The following is a 22,036-nucleotide window of genomic DNA, read 5'->3' on the forward strand; positions in this document are numbered from 1 at the left end:
CCCGCACGTGTGCGTCTGGCAGGACTGCGGTTGGGCCACCCGTACGGACGTGCAGATCCCGTACGGACAAGCAACGACCGCACGGACGTGGCTGATCCGAAGGCTGCGACCATAGGGACGAATGGAAGCAGCGTTTGTAATGGGAGGATGCCGAGAACGTGCGCCTCGAAGCGGCCGGTAGCAGTTTCTTGTCATGGGGACCGGGATCATCAATTTGCTGTCGTGATCTGCCGTAATCCATACCACGGAAGGTAGGAGATGGCGGTGTATACATCAGGCCGGCGCGACACTCGGCGGAATTCCTCGCGGGGGCTTCTGCCTCGAAAAAGCACCAGTACGGCCATGGCTGCCCCGTATGCAAGCAAACAGAGTTGTCACTAGCAGCTCTAACAACCCCCATGGGGATCGAGTGTGGGGTCAATCGCAATGCGGGGTGAACGCTTTCGTCCATGGATCACTCTCTCCCGTTCCTCAAATGCCTATATAACCCCCTCTCCTTCGGCGGGTGTGGTCGCCTTAACACACACATTTCACCATGGACAAGGACAAGGTCAACGCCGAACACATCGAGAGGGCTACCAACTCTCCTCCTCTTGACGAGAAAAACCACACGGGCACAACAACCCGTGACCCCAACCTCAACCTCGCCTCCGTCACCGCCGCCCGTCCCCCGAAGCCATGGTCAAAGCAAATGCTCAAGCTCTACGGAATCCTCCTCGTCCTTTACCTCTGCGCCACAATGCAAGGCTACGACGGTTCCCTCATGGGTTCCATCAACGCCTTAAACGAGTACCAAGACTACTTCAAGGGCCAACACAACACGGGTCTCGTATTTTCGATTTACCAGATTGGACAGATCTGTGCGTCTGCGTTTTTGTGGATTTCGGACACCTGGGGACGCAGGATCTCCGTGGCTGTGGGGTTGTCCATTGTTATCCTTGGTACTATTGTGCAGGGTACTGCGCACACCATGAATCAATTTATCGCTGGTCGGTTTTTGTTGGCGTTTGGGAGTGGTGTGCCGGCGATGACTGCACCGCTCTTTGTCGTGGAATTGGCACATCCGAATTACCGTGGGACGTTGACGGGGTTGTATAATACCTTGTGGTACATGGGATCGATTATTGCGACGTTTACGGTGTATGGGACGAGTATCAACATGCCCGGGTCCAACATGACGTTCTTATTGCCGATCTGGTTGCAGTTGCTGTGTCCTGCCATCTCGTTGGTGTTCCTGTACTTGTTGGTTCCGGAGAGTCCGAGGTGGTTGATCGCCAACGGAAAATTCGAGCAGGCAAAGGATTTCATCATCAAATACCACGGAGAAAACGATCCCTCCCACCCTCTCGTCGAGCTCGAGTTGGCTGAGATTGAGGAAGCGATTCGTCACGACAACGGTTCCGACAAGCGTCCATGGGATTACCGCGGTCTCTACAAGACACCCTCCGCCCGTTACCGCTCCTTGATGGTCATCTTTATGGCCTGGTTCGGACAGTTCTCCGGTAATAACATCGCAACCTACTATCTCCCAAAGATGACCGAAATCGCCGGTGTAACATCCACGAACATGCAACTCCTCCTCACTGCAATCTACTCTGTCATTTCTTGGATCTCAGCCATGGCCGGAGCACGCTGCCACGATATCCTCGGTCGTCGTCCCATGCTCATGATCTCCACGTTCTCCATGACCGTCTGTTTCGCAATCATCGCTGCAACAACCGCGATCTTCGAGCGTACAGCCTCCCAGACCTCCTCCATCGCGTCCATCGTCTTCATCTACCTCTTCGGCGTCGTCTTTGCCTTCGGGTTCACACCCATGCAAGTTACCTACCCCGCCGAATGCCTCACCTCCGAAATGCGCGCAAAAGGTATGTCCCTAAACCTCCTCGTCCTCGGCACAGCAGGTTTCGTGAATAACTATGCGGCGCCCGTTGCGATGGCGAATTTGACATGGAAGTTTTACATCTTTTTCATGTGTTGGGATGCGTTTGAGGGGTTTGCTGTGTGGATGTGGTTTGTGGAGACGAAGGGAAGGACGATGGAGGAGTTGGAGGAGGTTTTCTCGGCGCCGAATCCGAAGAAGGCGAGTTTGGTGAAGCCGGGGAGTGCGAGGCATGGTGGAGTGGAGATGATCTAGGTAGGAAGGAAGGAGGGATGTCTACTGAGGGAGGAGGGCGGAGATGTACGATGTGGAACAGTATAGGACTATTGTGATGGATTAATGATACCGAATATACCATATTTGCCAATGTGCAATCACGTCCCTTGCCGTCCCATATCGTACCACCCACATCCCCACCTGCTTCGCGATCGGTTTCGTTCGCGCGTCTCAACGGCATGATCATAACGGTATTCAGAGCCCGCCAATACTCATCCTCCTCTTAGAGTTCGGCGTCATCCAGTTCTCGCGGTAAAACATCAACTCCTGGACACTCTCCTTAATATCATCCAACGCACGATGCGCTTCCGCCTTCTGTGCCGACGCCGCCTTGAAGACCCTGTTTCGCAACAATCAGCACTCGTACCAGAAGTCACACTTCCACCATGTGGACGTAGTACGTACCTAGGCTCCCATCTCCTCGCCAACTCCTTCACGGTACTGACATCCACGATGCGATAGTGCAAGAACTCCACGACCTCCGGCATGTACTTGCTCAGAAACACGCGATCGGCGTGAACGCTGTTGCCGGCCAACAGGGCTTGACGTTGGGTTGGGACGTGGGATTTGATGTAGGCGAGGAGGGAATCGGAGGCGTGGGAGAGGGAGTGGGGGGAGTCAAGGACGGCGGCGGTGAGGCCAGACTGTATGAGCTGTGCGTTAGTACTGCAAGCAAAATGGAGAACCAGAAAGAGCCGGAGAGGGTTGATCCGTACCTTCCCATGATGGTCCCGACACCACTCTCCCATCCCGTCCATCACCTCCTTCGACTGATTCACAATCATATGAAACCCCTTCTCATCAACAAAATTCAACTCCCCATCCGTGATCAAACACGCGACCTCGATAATGGTATCACCACCATCGATGTCCAACCCAGTCATCTCAAGGTCGATCCAGACCAAGGGATCCTTTGGGGCGCCAGTGGCATCGCGGAGACAATTGGAAAACTTCTGCGTATTACCGTTGCTAGTCGACATGTTGTAATTGGGGGTACAGGTAGTGCTGGTGCTGGGGATGTGTACGAGGGGATGGGACACGCAGGGTCTTATACGAGATGAGATCAGCGGACGACGGCCGTATGTGTAGGCGAGGTTGCGTGGGAAAAGGCTGAGCAGATGCCTGGACATGAGGTGAGATGAGATCAGCGTGGGGTTAGAATGCGTGCATGGGGTCGCATGACCAGGCGGTTACTTGACTATGGATGGGGAAGGCCGAGGAGATTTGGAGGGTGACTCGTGATATATTTCATTGGAGTTCAGGTTTACGGCGCGGGAATGGTCAGGTGGTCCCTTATGGGAGCCTAGGGACGGACGGGGTTCAGGGGACGAGGTTGTCGTCGGGAAGGTCGTCGGCATCTCACTTCACACTCGAGAACATCATCGGGTTCTACCGCCCCACAGGTTATCTTTATATCAGATATCTATCAAAAATATTTGCCCATACTCCATGTATCGTTTACCTCTTCGTGTGACTGTCCCATGTGGTGCCTCAAACTGCTTTCCACCTGACCACGGGCGCCGCACGAAATCCCTGAACCAGCCGCGCACACACACAAGCAGCACCGCCCGCCCTCCCTACAAAGCACTGCGCACTGCCCGCCCGCGCTCCCTCACTGCTACCACCCACACACCGCTGCTCACCGCACACACACAGTAACTGCTACCCGCTACCCAAACAGAGAGAGCATAGCAGCAAGAAAAACACATTTGCACACCCAAGCTCGTAAGTCATCAGCGCACAAAAAAAAGGGAGATGAATGCGTTCTTCCCTGGCATTTTCTCGATGAATTGGCCCTTTTGGATGGGAGAGCTGACTGGAGTGGAGTAGAACTACTACACAAAACAACTACTACCATGCCTAAGGAATCCAAGCCCCGTGCTGCGCGCAAGACCCCTGTTGCCAAGAAGGGTGCTAAGAAAGGTATTTCTTCCTGTTTGTTGTGGGACTGACGCGTTTTGGAGGGTGCAATGGGGAGGAACAGGGAAATGAGTGGCATACACGATGGGAATACGCGTTCTTTTCGGACTTTCGTGGGATGTAAGCGAGTGGAACGGGGAAGGGAGTCGGAGGGACGCGTTCGCTCGAGTGAATGCTCGGAGGCGTCCTCTTCCTCCCTGTTATCTCTCGTGCGCACCTCCCTCTCCCCACGCGTCAACCCCCATAACATCCTCCACAACATCATTGTCACGAACTCTTTGCTGACCACATCAATTGAATAGACCCCAACGCTCCCAAGCGCTCTCTCTCCGCATACATGTTCTTCGCTGCCGATAACCGCGATGTTGTCCGTACCGAGAACCCTGACGTTACTTTCGGTATGTTTTCCCACTCTTCCCTTTTACCTTGCTCCTGGCTCGACGAGCATGATCGTGTAAGGGGAGGAGCATGAAGGGATGAATGTATGAATATCAAGAACGGACTCGCTAACGCTCGTCCTACAGGCCAAGTCGGCAAGATCCTCGGTGAGCGCTGGAACAGCCTCTCCGCAGAAGACAAGAAGCCATACGAGGCGAAGGCTGCCGCGGATAAGAAGCGGTATGAGCAGGCGAAGGCTGAGTATGCTGCCAGGCCTGCCGCGAGTGAGGAGGATGAGGAGTAAGCGGGAGTCTAAGACCTTTCGGTCGAGCTCGAGCTTGCTACGTAAGACAAAGAGGAGGATAGGGGGTGGGATATATATGGTCGTGTAATATGCTCGGTGGAAGTGGAAGAAGGTCAAGTTTTTCTCTTTATCTTTTTCAAATTTCTGTTTATTCTTAGGGCGGGGTAGGATCTATGGCCGGTTTTTTCAAAGCTCTTCAAGCAGCTTATGGGGGTCGGTTTGTCTGTTTCTCGTTCTTATCTTTCTGTCGTTCCTTTGCTTTTTCTGTTTGCTGTCTGTTTAATGGACTGTTGCAATTCTTTGTACTTCATGGTCTGGTCTGCAGGTGTTGGTCGTAGCCATGGTTGTAGTGTTTTCGATGACGAGCCTGACTGGTGACTGCATCGAGCAGCTCAAGGTGTGCAGAGTGAAGATGATTGACGTCATCCGTTGGTGCGCGTGTGATCGTCGACCCCCCTCCATAAAACTGCTCTCTCCGCCTTCGAGGAGGAGCATACAACCCATAACAAATTCAGTTTTACAATCAAGATGCACATGCAAGCTATTCGTCGTACGCTCCTCTTGAACAGGGCTTCCTTGATCAGGGCTCCTATCGCTGTTAGGGGCTATGCCACCGGTATGTGCATACGAGCTATTGCCAGACTGTATACTGACGATGTCGTTTGTACGTAGGTTACGGTGACCCCACACCCAACACTCCCAACGAAACGGCTCAGAAGGGCTCTCAGGCCGAACACCCCGGGCCTCGTCCTGAGGAGGCGGACGAGCAGGGTGGCTCGACCTTTGGTGAGGAGGAGAGTTCGAGGGGAAAAGCGCAAGCTGGGGGCACGGACAAGAAGAGTGGTAGCAAGGAGAAGAAGTGAGTCATCTCTTTTTTGCATCGTGGAGAGGTTTTGAGGAGTGTATGATTAGTTTGAATTGAATGCTGATTTGTGTGAATGTAAGGTCCTCCACCGAGGAGAAGCCCACCGAGAAGAAGTCCACCGAGAAGAAGCCTAAGAAGTCCTCGAAGAAGAAGACTGAGTCGACAAACACCGAGACGACCGGAGCGGAAAAAGATAAGCACGGGAAACCCAAGACAGAGAAACAACCCGGCCAGCCCGCCCACGCGGCAAACCCCAAATCCGGTACCGGGTCCCCTAACCAAGGCTCCGTCGCGACTGGGTCCATCACTGACTCCTCTATCGGCGAATCTCTCCAACACAAGGACGACAACCAGTCTCTCGGCAAGGGTAAGGACACCACCGATCAGTTTGACAAGAAGGTAGAAGTTGCGTCGCATGAGCCGGGGGCACCGCAGGGGAGTGAGATGGTACAGGATGCGTTGAAGGTGGGAACGAGTAGTGGGGATGGGTTGAGTGATACGGAGCAGAAGGTGAATAAGGACTTTTGGGCGGGGAGTGGGGGAAGGGATAAGGAGCCTTAAGCGAGCACAGTGAGCTTAAATCCGCATCATGGGGGAAGTGTAGGATATGTGTAGGTTAAGCAATTGGACTTGTGTGTTTATATCTATGCATGGCTGTGTGTTCACTGCTCAATGTACAATGTCTGTTCGATACCGTGAGAAATACCCAGGGTCTGTCTTAATGGGCTTGAATGCAGTAAAACTGAACCCGAAGACTTGCGTATGATTTCAACCTACAGTACAAGTCGAGTCGGCTACATGACACTTTGGCACGGATGCTCATCTCAAGCAGATTTAAAGCAAATCCACTTATCAAGTTAACCTCGGCAAGGTTTCCCCGCGGATAGATTAAATCACTGCACATGTATGCGGGTGATTTCATACGTACGGCAGATTACGCGATAAGACGACCAAAACGCGGAAGGACCAACTCACCACCGACACCCCAAACCCAGATCCACAAGTCGTCCTGGGTCTTGAGCTCCTCCTATAATCACGAGGACGAAAGGATGCCGACGGTATACGCAGCCCATACGGGCGCAACCCTGGGTACGAGGACCTTCGCCTCCTTGGATGCCGCGAAGGGGTGGATTACGAGCATGACGGGCATTGAGGCTAGGTTTCTGATATTGATGACGAATGGGGGGACGCAGGTTAAGGAAGCCGAGATACGGGTTGAGGGTGGAGCAGTGTACGTGTTTAACAGGTCGTGGTTGACGCGGGGGATGGATGCCAGCGTGAGTTCACTCGAACTTGAGGAGGAGAAAGCGGAATCCCCGATGCCACCTCCGCCGACGCGGGGGGTTCCGATGGATGAGATTTTGCAGAGGAGGGCAGAGTGGGCGATGGCGTTGGCAGGTCGGTCGCGGGAGTTGCAGAGTGCGATTCGGAGGAAGGTTGGGGAGATTGGGGTGTTGCATGATGCGGTTGATGTTGCTATGACGAACCTTGAGTCGCATAGCGGGAGCGTTCGGGAGGCGTTTGGGGAAGTTGAGGGGGTTGTTGAGGAGGAGGTGAGAAGGCGGGAGGAGTTGTTGGAGGGGGTGGCAATGTTGGAGAAGATCGTGCTCCCTGTTAAGTTGGGAGGACGGACACTCAGGGATGTGCTTGACCCTGAGGGAAGAAGCTCCGAGGCCGTGACAGCTTTCGAGACAAATGCAAAAACGTTGAAGAACGACATCAAAGAGATCAAGGACATCGTGCAACAAATCGCAACCGGAAGCTCATCCCTCTCCTCCACCGTCCAAACCTGGCGCACCGCAACCTCCTTGCAAGAATTCCTCACCGCATCAACCCACGCCTGCGAACAAGCCTCCCTCAACGGCACCCGTATCCGCACCGACTGCTGCTCCCTCTCCTCCTCTTCCCGCCCCGCATACGATGTCCAACGCATCTCACAACAACACGTACAAAACGATGAACCCCGACTCATGCACGCACTCAACGCGCTCGTTGAGATACATGAGGAGTTGGTTGAGATTAGGGCACGGGATGTGAGGAAGGCGTTGGGGTGTTTGGGGGTGTTGAGTGGGGTGCAGAGTTTGGTTGCGGGGGTTGGGGGGAGGATGAAGGGGTTGGGGATTGAAGCGGGGGAAGAGGAGGCGGTTGTGGAGGGACTGGTTAGGGGGATTGAAGTTTATGCGTATCTACTGCGGGGTCAGAGGAGGGAGATGGGAGAGTTGATGAAGGGGTATGAGAGTGCTTGGAGGGGGGTGATGGAGGTTGTTGAGAGGGAGCCTGGGGTCGTGAGTAAGAAGGATGTTGAGGACTTTTTGCGGGCCATTCAGTCTGTTGGCGTGCTGCGGAGGGTTTACGAGGAGACAGCGTCGACCATTGCCTTACCCCAAGCAGCCCAAGCGCCAGCATTTACCTCCAGTACCCGGACAACCAAGTCAACCGCACCTGCGACAGCTCAAGGCCAAGGGGTGCAATCTCCCGAAGTTGAGGTACTCCGCCATGACAAAGCTCGCGTCGAAGAGAAACTCAAACACGCTGAATCACGTATACGGAACCTAGAGGATATCCTTCATCGACATATGCGCACTTCTAGGGATGTCTTTCATTCTGCTTCGATCACACCCACGGCCACACCCTCTCCCGGCCTCGAAGGCCTCGGTATTGGCCACAAGCGGAGTGTATCGATGCAAGGCCGTCCAGCTCTCCACTCTGCCCCACCTACGACAATGATGGTTGGTTCAACGTCGCCTTCGACTAGTCCAACCAGTGTGTGCATTCCTGCGATACCGACGAGTATGAGAAGGACTCCGAGCAGTCAGGAAGGCTCCCGCGAACTCTGTCTCCTAAAAGCCGAGCTCACCGCGCAGAAAGAACAAATTCTCCGCCTTCAAGCCGAGAAATCAATCGCTGCGAAGAACCTCGATGCACATCAGGCTGTTGTTGAAAGCTTGAAGACTCTACGACAACAGTTGCGGGCGAAGGAGGAGGAGGTGAGGGAGGTTATTGCTGTCAAGGGGGATCTGATGGCGAATTTGGAGGGTATGAGGGGGGAGTATGTACGTGAGAAGAAGGACCTCGAGGGGCAGATTGATGAGCTGAGACGCAAGCTCGAGAGGGTTGAGGAAGAGGCGGATGAGGAGCATGAACGCCGTGTTGGGGCGGAGGAGCGTGTCCTGGAGATGGGGGGAGAGTTGGGGGAGGTGGAAAGGAGGTGGCAAGGGGTTGTTGATGAGCTCGAGGCGGCGAGGAAGGCTAATATGGGCTTGGAGGACGAGCTTGGGAGGGTCAGAGGGGTGTGGGAGAGTGAGGTCGGGAGTGCGAGGGAGACGTTGGGGGTGTTGAGGGAGCAGTGTGCGGCGGAGCAGGCCGCCAAGAAAGGCTTAGAAGAGACGGCGCGAAGGATGAAGGTAGAGCATGAGGAGGCGGTACAGAAGCTCGAGGAGAAGATTGCGCACAATGAGCAATCGTCGAGAGCAGAAGAGGAGTCGAACTCCCTCCTACGCGAAACTTCACGCATCCTCGAAACACCCACCCTCCTCCAACCCTCGGATTTGGTTCAACGTATCTCCGTACTAATCGAACAAAATCAACTTTTGCGGGCGGAGAAGGACCAGGTTGAGGGGAGGCTGGAACAACGAAGTTTGAAGGCGAGAGATCTGACGCAGAGGTTGTATACGTATTCTGCGCGGTGTAGGGAGTTGTTGGAGATGGTCGAGAATATGGCGAACAAATCCTCCAGGAGTGGTAATGCCTCATCTGGGGCTGCTTCTACAAGTACTGGTGCCGGGGCTGCTGCTGGTGCTAGTTGTGGGGAGACTGTTGCAATTGGACCACTCCTCGTTCCTGGGCCCAGCCCAGAGGGACGGCCGACGACTCCGACTCCGGCACAAGCTAGGGTTATATATTGGATCGATGACACCTCTCTCGATGCAGAGAACGATGCCTACACCGCCTTCCTTACCGAGATTCAGTCATTCGATCTTGACGCCTTTTCACACACCATCCTCACCCGTCTCAAAGATGCAGAGCATTTGGTGCGGAAGTGGCAGAGGGAGTGTAAGAGTTATCGCGAGAAGGCGAATGTCGCACAACGCGAAGCTGCGGGGAAGATCAGTGTCCGTGGTTTCAAGGAGGGGGATCTGGCGCTCTTCTTGCCTACACGGGATAACGTCGACAATTGGGCTCCCTTCACGGTTGGGTTTGGCGGAGGATGTTACTTCCTCCGTCCCCAACCCTCCGAAGGGCCTCTTTCTAGAAATATGGGGAGGAGGGAGTTCATGCTCGGACGGATCGTGGGTGTCGAGGAACGTGTTGTGGATTTGGGGAGGAGGCCGGAGGGGGAGGAGGGGGTGGTGTGGGATGAGAAGGAGAATCCGTTTCGGCTTGGGGATGGGATGAGGTGGTTTTTCTGTGATGCTGTGGATGAGAGGAAGGGTGGGAACGGTGGGGCAATTGCGAAGAGTGTGGGAAAGAAGGAGGGGAGGGGAGTGGGTAAGAGTATTGTGGAGGAGAGGAAGACGAGTGGAGATGAGAGCCCGGGAATGGGGAAGTCGACATCCCCTGGTACGGCTTAGAGTAGTTACGTATACGGGGTGGAATACTGTCATTGCAATTGGATTGGATTGGTCATGGAAGGAAGGAGTTAACATTTTTATTGATTGGTCTCTTGGTGATTTGGCATAGCATTGCACACTCTTTCCGTTACTATCCTGACTTTCTCCCGTATCACGCGCAATGACGAAGCGCGCTACACGCACCAAGCGCAACTGCAGGCAAGGATTGTGTTGAGTATGACGTAATGAGCACAACTGCCAGGTTAAGTACTCCTCACCGCCCGCCTCTTCCATCCCAGCATACAACCCCAACCAAATACAACAAGAACAATAATGAAATACCAATCAATCGCCGGAGTAACCCTTCTCTCCCTTGCTGCTCTCCAAGTCCAGGCAGCCCAGTGGCCTTTCAAGTCAGACAAGCTCTACAACAAATGGCACGAGACCGAACTTGAGAAATGGCTTTCCGACCACGACATTCCATACCCTAAGGCAGCAGACCGCAAAGATCTTCAAGATCTCGTCTCCAAGAACTGGGAAGCCACAAAGTCGACCGCATACGAGACCTGGGATCAGAAGCGTCTTCAGGCATGGTTGGACGAGAAGAAGATCAAGTATGATGCCAAGGCGGATGTTACGGCATTGAAGAATACTGTCAAGGATAACTGGTACTACGCTTCTGACTCTATCGTTGAGAGCTGGGAGGATGCGAAGGACTGGATCTTTGAGTCTTGGGGCGAGAGTCAGCTCAAGGCTTTCCTTGATCGTCATAACATCCCTAACCCCTCTCCCCGCTCCAGAGACTCTCTTCTCGCCGCCGCACGTGGAGCATATGAGTCTGTCGCGCAGGAGGCTGCATCGAACAAGAAGGCTGCGTCGTCCGCTGCCTCTTCGGCGGCTGAGGATGTGAAGCATTCTCTTTGGTCTCCTGTTGACTGGGTTTACGACACCTGGACTGACTCTGACATCAAGGCTTGGTTCGATGCCCACGGCGTCCCTGTTCCTCAGGGCTCAAAACGTAACGATATGGTCGCCACTCTTCGTCGCCAGGCTTATTTGGCTAAGAAGGGTGTTGCTGGATACACGGATGAGGCAGCCTCTCGCTTGAAGGACGCGACTGACTACGCGGGTGATGTTGCGGGTTCCGTTACCTCTTTGGCGGGTGAGGCCGTGTCTTCGGCGTCTAGTGTTGCGTACGGAGCTGCCAGCTCTGCTTCCAGCGCTACCTCTGTTGTCGGCAAGTCCGCGTCTTCTGTCTCCGCCAAGGCCGCTGCTTCCGCCTCCTCCGCATCTCTCAAGGCTGCCGCCTCCGCTTCCTCCGCTTCGCTCAAGTTGAAGGCCTCCGCCTCTTCCGCCTCCGTCGCCGGTAAGGCCTCTGCTTCCTCTGCTTCCGCCGAGGGTGCCTCAGCCTACGGTGCCGCCACCTCCTCCGCCGGAAACTACTGGTCCCAGGCAACCGACGCCGCAGCGCAAAAGGGCCACGAAGCCTACGCCGCCATCGTCAATGCATGGCCCGAGGTCCGTCTCCGTCGCTGGCTCCAGAACCGCGGCGTCCACGTCCCTGAGGGCGCGAGCAAGGAGGAGTTGGTCGAGAGCGTTAAGGTTAATGCGCACAAGGTCGCTAAGAACACTGTTGGCGATGATGTCTTCGAGGGATGGAGTCGTGAGGAGTTGGGCGAGTGGTTGGAGAAGCAGGGTGTTAAGACCCCCAAGAACGGCAAGAGAGACGAGTTGGTCAAGGCTGCGCAGGAGAACTATGATTCCGTCTCCGCGAAGGGTGGGAATGCGTATGCTTCTCTCACTTCTGCTGCCGCGGCTGCTACTGGCTACGTTTTCGACAAGTGGGATGAGAGTGATATCAAGAGCTACCTTGAGTCGTATGGCGTTGATGTTCCCGCGTCTGGAAACAAGGACGAGTTGGTCAGGAGCGCCAATGAGAACTTGAGGGCGTGGAATGGTGAGGATGATTTCAACACCCACGGTACCTCCTCCTACCTCGCCGACCTCCAGGCGAAGCTCGGCGGTATCCTTGGATCCCTCAAGGGTCTCCTCGGTGGTGCCGCTGGCTCCGCATACGGCGCCGTTGACGACACCGCATCCTCCGCGTCCTCCGTCGCTGCTGCAGCTTCTGCTTCAGCTTCTTCCGCTGCGTCCGCTGCTTCTGCCAGTGGAAGCTCGTATGTGAGTGGTGCTTCTGCTTCCGTTTCGAGCGCTGCGTCGAAGGCTTCCAAGCAAGCACAGAAGGGTGCGGATTACGTTAAGGAGGAGGCGATTGTGGGGTCGCACAGGGTTAAGGAGGGAGTTCAGTATGCTACGGACAGGGTCGTTGAGGAGGGTGTTAGGGCTACGGACCGCGTGAGGGAGGAGTTGTAAAGTGCGAGCGAGCACTTGGAGTGAAGTGATGGGTAGATTGAGAGCTGGACTTTGCTGGCTCGAAAACTGTATGTTTTGGATGAATGAGTGCGTGGATTTGATACCTTTTTTGGGAGGAGTGTAGGTTAGTACTTCTGTCCTTTTTGTTGGGTCTTTCTGGTATAATACACTTATTTTCTACCGCTGAATGAGATGGAGCATGACGTCAGGGCAGATGACCTGTGTGCCCCGCAAATCGCTGAATTCGTGCACGGACCTTTTTGCAATTGAGAAGGAGAAGGACAAAACCAACCCTTGGAAGAGAATGAAAGCAATGAAACACATCATCGTCACAGGCGCCGCAAACGGTCTCGGACGATATCTCGCAACCGACCTCCTCACACGCGGATACCGCGTAACATTCGCCGATGCAGACCGTGCCGCACTCCAAAAACTCCCGTCACTGATCCCCGATACAAAGAACGCGCATTTCCAGTATTGCGATATATCAAGTGAGGACAGCGTCAAAAAGCTGTTCGAGGATGCGATCAGCGCGGATCCGGAGGGTGGGTTGTGGGGACTCGTTAATAACGCCGGAATCGCTGCTGCATTTCTTGATCCCTCTAATCCCGCTGCGACGATGGATGAATTGCCATCTTCGGCGTTTATGTCGTATGTCAACACGAATTTGGTTGGGACGTATATGTGTTCGCGGTATGCTGTGCCGTATTTAAGGAAGAGTGAGGGATGTGTGGTGAATATCGCTAGTACGCGGGCGTGGATGTCGGAGCCGAATTGTGAGGGGTATGCGGCGTCCAAAGGTGGTGTGGTGGCATTAACGCATGCGATGGCTGTTTCTCTTGGTCCTAATGTTAGGGTGAACTCTGTTTCGCCAGGGTGGATTGATGTACGGCATCTGCAGACAGACACGAAGGGTGAGGAACAGGAGGAGTTAAGGAAGGAGGATCATGAGCAGCATCCGGCGGGGAGAGTTGGGATGCCGGAGGATTTGGCGAGGGTTGTGAGGATGTTGGTGGAGGATGTGGGGGGGTTTATTACTGGGCAGGATTTTGTTGTGGATGGAGGAATGACGAAGAAGATGATTTATAAAGAGTAGACATGAGAAGCTTTTTACATATGGTGCTTGCTCTTACTGCTGTCTTTCAGCAGTTTATATAGGTCTATCTAGATTGAGCATTGCCCACCTCTAACTCGATGCCAGTACTCGTATGCGATGATCAACCCTCGAAAATGCGCAATCGCTGCGGCCACGACGAGGCCGTGGAAGATCTGGTGACTTGACCCGAAGATCCAGATGCCCGGACGCCACTTCTCTGGGATACGTGCGGCGTAGATCGCTGCTCCGAGTAAATACAGAAATCCCTGCAACAACAGATACCCCAACCCCATCGTCTGCGCCAGTTCAGCATACGTATGGGTAAATAACGCGTGCCCCACAGGAAACACCGCACTCAACCCCAAGGCCGAAAACATCCCCGCTCTCCACGGGCGCCACCCTGGCGTCCTGAAGCGCTCCATCCACGTAAAACACACAACACAGGCTCCCAGTATCGTAATCATTCCCACATACAACTCTTGCAAACGCGGGTGGCAGTAGAAGCCGTAGTAGATCGAGGGATAGAATGAGCCGACGATGAGGAATACAATACCGATGTAATCGAGCTTGTTGCCGAATTTGTTGATGTGGGGGGAGTGGGAGGAGAGGGTGTGGTAGGTTGCTGATAGACCCAGACAAATGACGGCGCCGAGGAAGAAGGCGGAGAAAACTATGGTATCTACCTTACCCGCACTCTCGTATGCAGGTAGGAGATGTCCCGAGTAGAATAGCGCAATGACCGTAAAGAGTAGAGAGCCAAGCAGATGCGACCAAATGTTAACTGACTCGTTGTGTAAATAAAACAATGACGAGAGACATGCGCGGAAAGAGGCGGAGGTGCGGCGGTAGCCGCCTGTGATGTATTTGTTGTCGCGTTGCCAGTGTTCGAGGTCGTCCCATGCTACAATTAGGGCTTGTTTGATCTTTAAGGCGGCATCTTCTACGGCGTGAGTTGCTTCGGCGATGATCTCATTGGGGTCATCTTCGGCAGCGGTTTCTCCCGTACCTGGAGGTTGTCGTCTTCGTATTTCACCCATCCCTGGCTCAGGATGTTCGGGGAGCTATGAATGATGATTTGCTGGTTGGTGGTTAGATGGTCTGTGCGTGTCGCGCGGGTGCGTCGTAGAATTCTGGACTCCCTGTGGGTTTTGGGTGTTGAGGAAGGTTGGGATTTCGGTCCTCGAGCTCTGGGCGGGTTCCTGCAAGCAACTGCAGCATCGGTACGTAACTTTCACATTGACCTCGAAGCTTTCTCCGGTAATTGTTAATCAAAGCTACAAGTATGGATAGTTCTACGAACCGTTGGCAGCCCCGTGCTCGGGGCCGAGGGGCTGACTCGGTTGGGAACAGCACACGAGATGAGCATTGGCGAGGCGGAGCGAGACCGGGAGCAGGATATGGACAAGGCGATACGTCGAACTATCGGAATAACCAGCGGATCAATGGCTGGCGAGCTTCAAATGACCAATATGCGGCAGACCATAGCAGGCCGTGGCACAACCCTCACCGAACCAACACCAACATCCCCTCTGCAGCAATCGGAGCAGTAATGTCCCGCTCAACCCGTGACTGGACCGCCGAAAAGACCGCCAAACAAGAACAGCTCCCCTTCGGCCTCGTCAGCCGTGTCGACGGAGATCAACGGTTGAAGGACCCGAAAGTGCAGGAGGAGTTTTGGTCAACGTTTATACAGGCTCGATATCAGGCTGAACTATTCAAACTTCTGGCGAAGGAAGGGGATGAGTTGTCGGGTGCATTGTCAGAGCTGTCTCTGGATGTCGAGAGTGGGAAGGCAAGCACAGGGGAGAAGGCAGTGATGGGGATTTTAGCAGACCTCCGCAAACTCCGTGAAGGCATACTCGCATCTCACCGACACGACGCCTTCGCCCTCACGATCTACGAAGCCAACGTACGGCTCGCTGTGTTGGCAGGGAAGGCTGAGCATTGTTTGCCTGCGTTGAGGGGCTTGGTGTTTGGGTTGGGGCGTGAGGGGAGGGGGGAGTTCGAGGAGATGTATCTACTCCACCTCGTCTGCAGTTTCGAGTTTCAGGAGTTTTATTCTACCACCGCGCAGTTGAAGTTGCGGAAGACGCTCGCAAACCACCTTGCACACGCCCTCATTCACTCCAACTACATCTCATATTGGCGTTTATACACCGCTGCAAACCCGTATCAGAGGGCTATCATGCGGAGAGCAGAACCACGAATGAGGGAGAGGTGTCTAGATGTTGTTGGGAAGGTTTATTATACTGTGGATGTGCAGGATTTGGGGAGGTGGACGAATGAGGCGTGGAGGGGGAAGGGCTGGAGGGAGGAGGGGGGTAAGGCTGTTGTGAGGGAGGTTAGACGGAAGTGATGGGGTTGGGGTTCGGGTTTGGATTGGTGATAGGTGGTCGGAAGGGGATAGGAGACGGAGGAAAGATACCTGACATATCATGGACAACAAATTGGCAAATATGGCCTGAGCGGAAGAGGATTCGCTGGATACAACGAGACATCGAGATCAAAAGGGCCTTGACGGTGGCGATGCTGGCGAAGATGAAGCTAGATAGACAAACAGGTAGATCCACATCAACAAAGAATCGATATCATATATTGTTTGACGCTGAAAACCGCAAGAAAAACTCCATGTAAACCCATCCCATGCTTATTTCTTTCCGGACTTCTTGATACCACCACCTGTACCTTTGATTAGCAGCTTCTCTAACGCGACCTTCATAGAAGACTTACCGATAAGAGGACCACCCTTCTTGGCCTGGTTCTGCATGTCCTTCAACTTCTTCGCATCCTCCATCTGCTTCTTCTTGAACGCGAGATCCTCCTATACCACTCATTAGCGCTCACCCTACCAAACCCCTTCTTGTAAGAACGTACGTCATCATAGTCCTGCTCCTTCTTCTTGGGGGCCTTGAGGGGCTTGAGCTTTCCTCCTTGACGAGACGACATTGTAAATGGTGTAGATATGGGGTGGTGTATGGCGGAGGTGTAAATAAAGTTCGACCTATGGGGCGTGTGGCTGGAGGTGCAACTCGCCACTCGGTACAGTATGTAGCTGTGACAGCAGACGACAACTCTCAGGAGCATTCATTCACTCAGCTGCCTTCGTTGAGTTGGGAGATAAGACACCAGCACCGGCTCAGAGCATTTACTTTCCGGCGGTTTGATACTTTCGAACCCCCGGTTCACAGTCCACAAGCTAATCGTTGACGGCTTCTTTCGGCCGTCGGGATGACAGATTACCGCCATCATGCACGTTCTCGTTCTCCCTTGTCCGCCGATGAGGGACAAATACGTGAACATGCTTCGAAGCGTCAGTCAGGGGCATTGAGTCCGTATAGGGTGCTGGAGAGGCCAAATGCTGTGAGGGGTGAGGTGGCACTGCCGTATGATGGCGAAGAACCGGCATACAAACGACACCGTGTTGAGGGCCGCTCCCCTTCTCAGACGCGGTCAAGGTCCCGCAGTAGACGACGTGATAGGTCGCGGGATCGTCGGGATACACGCTCCCACCGTGTCCACTACGACCGCTACGACGACCGCGGATACCACGACAGAAGAGACAGAGACACCCGCCGAGGTAGCTACGATCGGGATGAAGAGACGTACCGTAGAGATAGACGCTCAAAGACTCGTTCCAGAACTCCGCCTCGTATGAGGATTCGTTCACCACAGGTGGCTCTGGGTGATGTGAGCATGAGTCCGCAGACAGGCAAGAACTATCCAAAAGGAGTCGTGGACATGGATAAATATGAGAACAGGAACAGAGATGGATCTCACGTTAGGTCGGACAATGCAGGAAACCTTCATAGCAGGTATGTCGTGGTTTGGGACATTTGTATGTTGTACAATGCTAATCTTCCACAACAGTGACTCCATAGCGAAGGCTGCTGAGCCCGAGCCGGAACCTGAGATTAATCTTGATGTCGCACCTGTTGACGAAGAAGCCATCATCGAGGAACGTCGGCGAAGGCGTGAAGCTATTCTGGCTAAGTACAAGGGTGTTAATACACCTTCGGGCCCAGCAACTTCAGCTCCGACTACGCCCGCCGCTCCGTTGGTACCTACGACGCCTGTTTCGGCGGTCGTTAATGTACAAGGTAGGCACAATGTCAGAATTATATCAGGTGATGCTGACGGTAAGGGCGACATAGGCACCCCGCGTACCCCCCAACCTACCGCAGACGAAGCCGACATCTTCGACTTCTCAAACGCCGCCACGCTCACCAAACAACCCACAACCGGCGACGAAGATGGTCCTTCTGCGGTAGACTACGACGCTACGGCGGATAAGAAGAGTGAGGAGCGACATCATGCGCCGGCTACGGTGCAGGAAGTTAAGGCGGGGGCGTATGATGAGACGAAGGTGGAGCAGCAGGATCAGGTGGTGGTGGTACCCAAGGACTCGATGGAAAAGGAGGAGTTTGATATGTTCGCGGATGAGGGTGACATGTTTGCTGATCCCGCTCCGAAATCCGCGGCGGATGGGACGACGAAGGCTGTACCGGTGCAGGCTGCGGCGAGGCAGTTGCATGAATCAATGTTGGATACGTGGGATGATACCGAGGGCTACTACCGTATCATTCCTGGCGAGTTGCTCGAGAACAGGTATGTTGTGCAATCGAGTGCGGGGAAGGGAATGTTCTCTGGTGTCGCGAAGGCTACGGATACGCAGACGAATCAAACTGTTGCTGTCAAGTTTATCCGTAATAACGAGAGTATGCGAAAAGCCGGAATGAAGGAAATCGCTATCCTCAAGAAACTTAACGACGCCGACCCTGAAGGCCGGAAACATATCATCAAGCTCGAGCGCTGGTTCGAGCACAAAGGTCATCTATGTATGGTCTTCGAGGGAATGAGCATGAACCTCCGCGATGTCCTCAAGAAGTTCGGTAGAGACATTGGCATAAACCTCCGCGCCGTCCGTGCCTATGCCCACCAAATGTTCCTCGCTCTCTCCCTCCTGCGCAAAACGAACATCCTTCACGCCGACATCAAACCCGATAACATGCTCGTCAACGACGCTCGCAATATCCTCAAAATTTGCGATCTCGGATCGGCGTGTGAGGCAAGTGAGAATGATATAACCCCGTATCTGGTATCGAGGTTTTATCGCGCGCCCGAGATTATCTTGGGGGTGGAATATGGGTTTGGGGTTGATGTGTGGAGTATTGGGTGCAGTTTGTACGAGATGTATACCGGGAAGATTCTGTTTCCGGGGAGGAGTAACAATCAAATGTTGAGGGTTATGATGGAGCTCAAGGGACGGTTTCCCAAATCTGTCCTGAAAAAGGGGGAGTTCACACCTCAGCATTTCGACGAACAATTCGTGTTCTTATCACAGGAGAAAGAAAAGTTAACGGGCAAGGACACGGTTAAACCCATCGCATTCGTCAAGCCAACGAAGGATTTGAAGACGAGGTTGATGGTGCCGGGCATGAAGGATGAGGAGAAGAAGTTGGTGACGATATTTGTGGATTTGTTGGAGAAGTGTTTGGAGTTGAATCCGGAGAGGAGGATTATGGCTGTGGATGCATTGCGGCATCCGTTTATTACGGGAAAGTATTAGCTACAGTATGCATAGCTATAGAGCATTGATAATTAGCTAGTGTCGCATGGGTGTGGTGAGGAATATAATATCTCTTCGATTGCTACCGTATCTTCTTCCATCATTGTGTTGGAGAACGAACGCAATTCAGCGACCGCGTTGATGGACGTACGCGTACAGGAAGAAACGGAGGGCGAGGAAGCTTGCGGGTCCCTGCGGTGCGCCGAAAACAGACGAGTGGTGTGTCAACGTTACAGTTACCACAATAAAGTTTAGAGAAGCAACAACAATGTCAACAACGACCTGCATAGTCTGTGAGACAAATCCACCAAAGTATAAATGTCCTGTGGCAGATTGCAGGGCTCCTTATTGCAGTTTGGGATGTTACAAGACACACAAGGAGACACATGTTACAACAACGCCGGCCACTGTTTCTCAACCTTTGGCATCATCGGCTGCTTCGACTGTTAAGACCGCTTCGTACCTGTCGCTAGAAGCCTCATCAGCAAGTACCTTGCCTACAGCTGTCGCCGCCATTTCTACACCAGCACCTGCAATCGTTGCACCACCACCACCACCAGTAACAAATCACCTCACGCCTGCTCATCTAGCACCCCTAACATCATCCACCAATCTCCAGAAAATCCTCCAATCATCTCCACAACTCCTGCGCAAACTGGAAGAAATTGCTATGCTCAGTAAAGAAGCCGGTGATGGGAATGCGACAGGAAGTGCAGGGAGTGTGGTGGAACATCCGAAGCGAAGGGAAGCATTGAGTATGATTGCGAAGGTGAGGGAGGATGAGGTTTCGGGTGGGAAAGAGCTTATGGAGATGATATTGAAGTTGATTGGGATTGAGGAGTGAAGTGTGGGTTGGGAGTAATCGTGTGCCTCCTGCTCACCTTCGAGAAGACAGTCACCCGGACAGGCAGTTGTGAGTAAGAACATCGTACGCAACATAAACAATGAAGAATATAATTAGTCCGTTCTGTCCAATAAAAGGCACCACTGGGCCCCAATTTTCACTTCCACCTCTGCCCATGCTCTATGATAGGAGTCCAGTCCGTCATATATACCACGGTATCATGTTACCAAAATAAACCCTAACTATGATCTACATGCAATATCGTCCTTCCTCCAGAGTTCACAGGTTTAAGCAGAAACACCATTCGCCGTAGCCGCAGCAGCGCCCTTCCTCTCGTAAAACCTCCTATACTTCTCATCGACCTTGACCAAATAATACGTACCGTCACGCACATTCTCAAGACCCGCAACAGGAGTAAAGTCCTTGGACAAATGCGCCTTCTCCCTCAACTCCAGGTTATGCTCGTACGCCTCAGGCTTAAGGACCTTCATCGCGTCCAACTTCTCCTTGAGGGCGAGAGTCTCGGAGATACGAGAGACGTCACCGACGATGGAGAGGGAGAAGAAGGTTGCAGCCATTCCGGAGCCGTAGGAGAATGCTCCCACGCGCTTTCCGGTGAGTTCGGAAGCGGGGACGGAGGAGAGGAGGGAGGCGAGGCAGGAGTAGACGCAGGCGGTGTATGAGTTTCCGAGGTTGTTGGGCGCCAAGATCGTAGGCTGGACGCGGGCTCCGTACCGTCCCTTCGACAACGTAACGAACGTCTTCTCGACATTCTTGTCGCTCAAGGAAGCGTCATAGTCGACCGCCTCCATAGCCTCCTTGACGGAAGCGAACTCCTCGGTGGAGGGGGAGGCGAGGAAGTCGTTGTACAACAAACGACCGTAGGACTTCTGGACGGTCTTGCAGGTGGGGGCGTGGAAGAGACAGTAGTCGAAAGTATCGATGGAAGCGTCCTTGGCGTACTTCTTCTGGAACTTCTTTTGGTAGGCGCGGTAAGCGGAGTCCAAGGCGCGGGTATAGCACTGGACGGAGTAGTGGCCCTCGACGTAGGGGTACTCAGACGTGAAATCAGGCTTGTAAAAGTCGTAGACGTGGGCCATGTGGGTACCACGGACGCCGGCGTCGAGGACGATAGGCGCATCGGGACCGATGAGCATGGCAACACAGCCGGCACCACCGGTTGGTCGTGCGGCACCCTTGGCGTAGATAGCGATATCACCGGCGACAACGATCGCGTTACGCCCATCCCAGGCGGAAGACTCGATCCAGTTCACGGCGTTGAAGAACGCGTTGGTTCCACCGTAGCATGCATTCACGGTGTCGACACCCTCGATATCGTGGTTCTCGCCAAAGAGCTGCATGAGGACGGACTTAACGGACTTGGATTTGTCGAGGAGAGTCTCGGTACCGACCTCGACGCGTCCGATGGTGTTTACGTCGATGTTGTACTTCTCGATGAGGTTGTGGGTAGCGGTCAACGCGAAGGAGTAGATGTCTTCTCTGTCGTCGACGGAAGCCATGCGTTTTTGGCCGAGACCAATGGTGTACTTTCCAGCAGCAACACCATCGAAGGACTCGAGGTCGGCTTGGTCAACACACTATAGCATCCAATCAGCATATATCCCCGAGGAAAACGCGACGACGGCAAAGCGGGAAAAGGGGGTAAAGGGATACAACATACCTGGTTAGGGAAGTAAAACTCCATACCGAGGATACCGACATTCTGAGGACGCGACATCTTGATTGAATATGTGATCTGATTGAACTGTGAAAAGAACGAGGAGTCGAGGAAGTCTCCTTGGCGGTGTGGAGTTTCGAGGCGATGGTCGGTGCTCGAGAGAGACGCGCGACTGGTTCGTTGGGACGAAAACACCCTAATGCGAAGGAAGGTGTGGCTCCAGGGTCCTACATGCATGCAGCTCAATCCAAACGCTCGTACGATTAGGAGATTGTCCAAACAGCCAAAGGGATTGGCATTGTTC

The 22,036-nt window shown here is 53.7% G+C and overlaps 13 protein-coding genes across 13 annotated transcripts; 9 read left to right on the top strand and 4 right to left on the bottom strand.

The window, feature by feature from the left end:
• Positions 1-535: 535 nt before the first annotated feature.
• On the top strand, positions 536-2,137 carry SAICODRAFT_62638 (general substrate transporter; the record flags this gene model as incomplete). Its single annotated transcript, XM_019169929.1, has 1 exon — positions 536-2,137. The coding sequence occupies one exon, from the start codon at positions 536-538 to the stop codon at positions 2,135-2,137; it is 1,602 nt and encodes a 533-aa protein (XP_019021016.1).
• Positions 2,138-2,353: 216 nt separating this feature from the next.
• On the bottom strand, positions 2,354-3,138 carry SAICODRAFT_62594 (ribonuclease H-like protein; the record flags this gene model as incomplete). The annotated part of the gene is made up of 3 exons (XM_019169924.1): positions 2,354-2,498; positions 2,564-2,802; positions 2,875-3,138. The coding sequence occupies 3 exons, from the start codon at positions 3,136-3,138 to the stop codon at positions 2,354-2,356; spliced, it is 648 nt and encodes a 215-aa protein (XP_019021017.1).
• Positions 3,139-3,784: 646 nt separating this feature from the next.
• Positions 3,785-4,726, top strand: SAICODRAFT_85939 (uncharacterized protein; the record flags this gene model as incomplete). Its single annotated transcript, XM_019171421.1, has 4 exons — positions 3,785-3,883; positions 3,989-4,081; positions 4,381-4,476; positions 4,603-4,726. Coding segments are annotated over exons 2-4 (285 nt in total), but the record flags the coding sequence as incomplete, so codon positions are not given.
• Positions 4,727-5,288: 562 nt separating this feature from the next.
• SAICODRAFT_10430 (uncharacterized protein) lies at positions 5,289-6,186 on the top strand (the record flags this gene model as incomplete). Its single annotated transcript, XM_019165238.1, has 3 exons — positions 5,289-5,376; positions 5,433-5,619; positions 5,706-6,186. The coding sequence occupies 3 exons, from the start codon at positions 5,289-5,291 to the stop codon at positions 6,184-6,186; spliced, it is 756 nt and encodes a 251-aa protein (XP_019021019.1).
• Positions 6,187-9,020: 2,834 nt separating this feature from the next.
• Positions 9,021-10,317, top strand: SAICODRAFT_32222 (uncharacterized protein; the record flags this gene model as incomplete). The annotated part of the gene is made up of 1 exon (XM_019168149.1): positions 9,021-10,317. The coding sequence occupies one exon, from the start codon at positions 9,024-9,026 to the stop codon at positions 10,194-10,196; it is 1,173 nt and encodes a 390-aa protein (XP_019021020.1). The 3' UTR covers positions 10,197-10,317.
• Positions 10,318-10,443: 126 nt separating this feature from the next.
• Positions 10,444-12,642, top strand: SAICODRAFT_188435 (uncharacterized protein). Its single transcript, XM_019166017.1, has 2 exons — positions 10,444-12,443; positions 12,543-12,642. The coding sequence occupies exons 1-2, from the start codon at positions 10,509-10,511 to the stop codon at positions 12,546-12,548; spliced, it is 1,941 nt and encodes a 646-aa protein (XP_019021021.1). The 5' UTR covers positions 10,444-10,508; the 3' UTR covers positions 12,549-12,642.
• A 219-nt stretch (positions 12,643-12,861) lies between these two features.
• On the top strand, positions 12,862-13,644 carry SAICODRAFT_62567 (short-chain dehydrogenase/reductase SDR; the record flags this gene model as incomplete). Its single annotated transcript, XM_019169921.1, has 1 exon — positions 12,862-13,644. The coding sequence occupies one exon, from the start codon at positions 12,862-12,864 to the stop codon at positions 13,642-13,644; it is 783 nt and encodes a 260-aa protein (XP_019021022.1).
• Positions 13,645-13,705: 61 nt separating this feature from the next.
• SAICODRAFT_32223 (adiponectin receptor protein 1) lies at positions 13,706-14,788 on the bottom strand. Its single transcript, XM_019168150.1, has one exon. It carries the CDS (start codon positions 14,679-14,681, stop codon positions 13,713-13,715), a length of 969 nt encoding a protein of 322 aa, XP_019021023.1. The 5' UTR covers positions 14,682-14,788; the 3' UTR covers positions 13,706-13,712.
• A 405-nt stretch (positions 14,789-15,193) lies between these two features.
• On the top strand, positions 15,194-16,000 carry SAICODRAFT_28060 (uncharacterized protein; the record flags this gene model as incomplete). The annotated part of the gene is made up of 1 exon (XM_019167085.1): positions 15,194-16,000. The coding sequence occupies one exon, from the start codon at positions 15,194-15,196 to the stop codon at positions 15,998-16,000; it is 807 nt and encodes a 268-aa protein (XP_019021024.1).
• Positions 16,001-16,291: 291 nt separating this feature from the next.
• On the bottom strand, positions 16,292-16,590 carry SAICODRAFT_10436 (translation machinery associated TMA7; the record flags this gene model as incomplete). The annotated part of the gene is made up of 3 exons (XM_019165240.1): positions 16,292-16,323; positions 16,375-16,465; positions 16,519-16,590. The coding sequence occupies 3 exons, from the start codon at positions 16,588-16,590 to the stop codon at positions 16,292-16,294; spliced, it is 195 nt and encodes a 64-aa protein (XP_019021025.1).
• Positions 16,591-16,872: 282 nt separating this feature from the next.
• Positions 16,873-19,210, top strand: SAICODRAFT_10437 (kinase-like protein; the record flags this gene model as incomplete). Its single annotated transcript, XM_019165241.1, has 3 exons — positions 16,873-17,456; positions 17,512-17,741; positions 17,796-19,210. 3 exons carry the CDS (start codon positions 16,873-16,875, stop codon positions 19,208-19,210), a joined length of 2,229 nt encoding a protein of 742 aa, XP_019021026.1.
• A 245-nt stretch (positions 19,211-19,455) lies between these two features.
• SAICODRAFT_32224 (uncharacterized protein) lies at positions 19,456-20,205 on the top strand. The gene has a single exon (XM_019168151.1). It carries the CDS (start codon positions 19,479-19,481, stop codon positions 20,052-20,054), a length of 576 nt encoding a protein of 191 aa, XP_019021027.1. The 5' UTR covers positions 19,456-19,478; the 3' UTR covers positions 20,055-20,205.
• Positions 20,196-21,873, bottom strand: SAICODRAFT_22120 (hydroxymethylglutaryl-CoA synthase). The gene is made up of 2 exons (XM_019166518.1): positions 21,736-21,873; positions 20,196-21,652 (listed from the first exon to the last, which is right to left on the bottom strand). Exons 1-2 carry the CDS (start codon positions 21,790-21,792, stop codon positions 20,342-20,344), a joined length of 1,368 nt encoding a protein of 455 aa, XP_019021028.1. The 5' UTR covers positions 21,793-21,873; the 3' UTR covers positions 20,196-20,341.
• Positions 21,874-22,036: the final 163 nt, after the last annotated feature.

Source organism: Saitoella complicata (assembly GCF_001661265.1).
Source record: "Saitoella complicata NRRL Y-17804 unplaced genomic scaffold SAICOscaffold_30, whole genome shotgun sequence".
Lineage (NCBI taxonomy): Eukaryota > Fungi > Ascomycota > Saitoellomycetes > Saitoellales > Saitoellaceae > Saitoella > Saitoella complicata.

Excerpts from the sequence above, each read along its gene's own strand:
- SAICODRAFT_32224 (XM_019168151.1), top strand. The coding sequence starts at position 19,479 with ATGTCAACAACGACCTGCATAGTCTGTGAGACAAATCCACCAAAGTAT.
- SAICODRAFT_22120 (XM_019166518.1), bottom strand. The coding sequence starts at position 21,792 with ATGTCGCGTCCTCAGAATGTCGGTATCCTCGGTATGGAGTTTTACTTC. Across the intron at positions 21,653-21,735 it reads AGTTTTACTTCCCTAACCAG|TGTGTTGACCAAGCCGACCT; the intron begins GTATGTTGTATC and ends TGGATGCTATAG.
- SAICODRAFT_32223 (XM_019168150.1), bottom strand. The coding sequence starts at position 14,681 with ATGGGTGAAATACGAAGACGACAACCTCCAGGTACGGGAGAAACCGCT.
- SAICODRAFT_188435 (XM_019166017.1), top strand. The coding sequence starts at position 10,509 with ATGAAATACCAATCAATCGCCGGAGTAACCCTTCTCTCCCTTGCTGCT.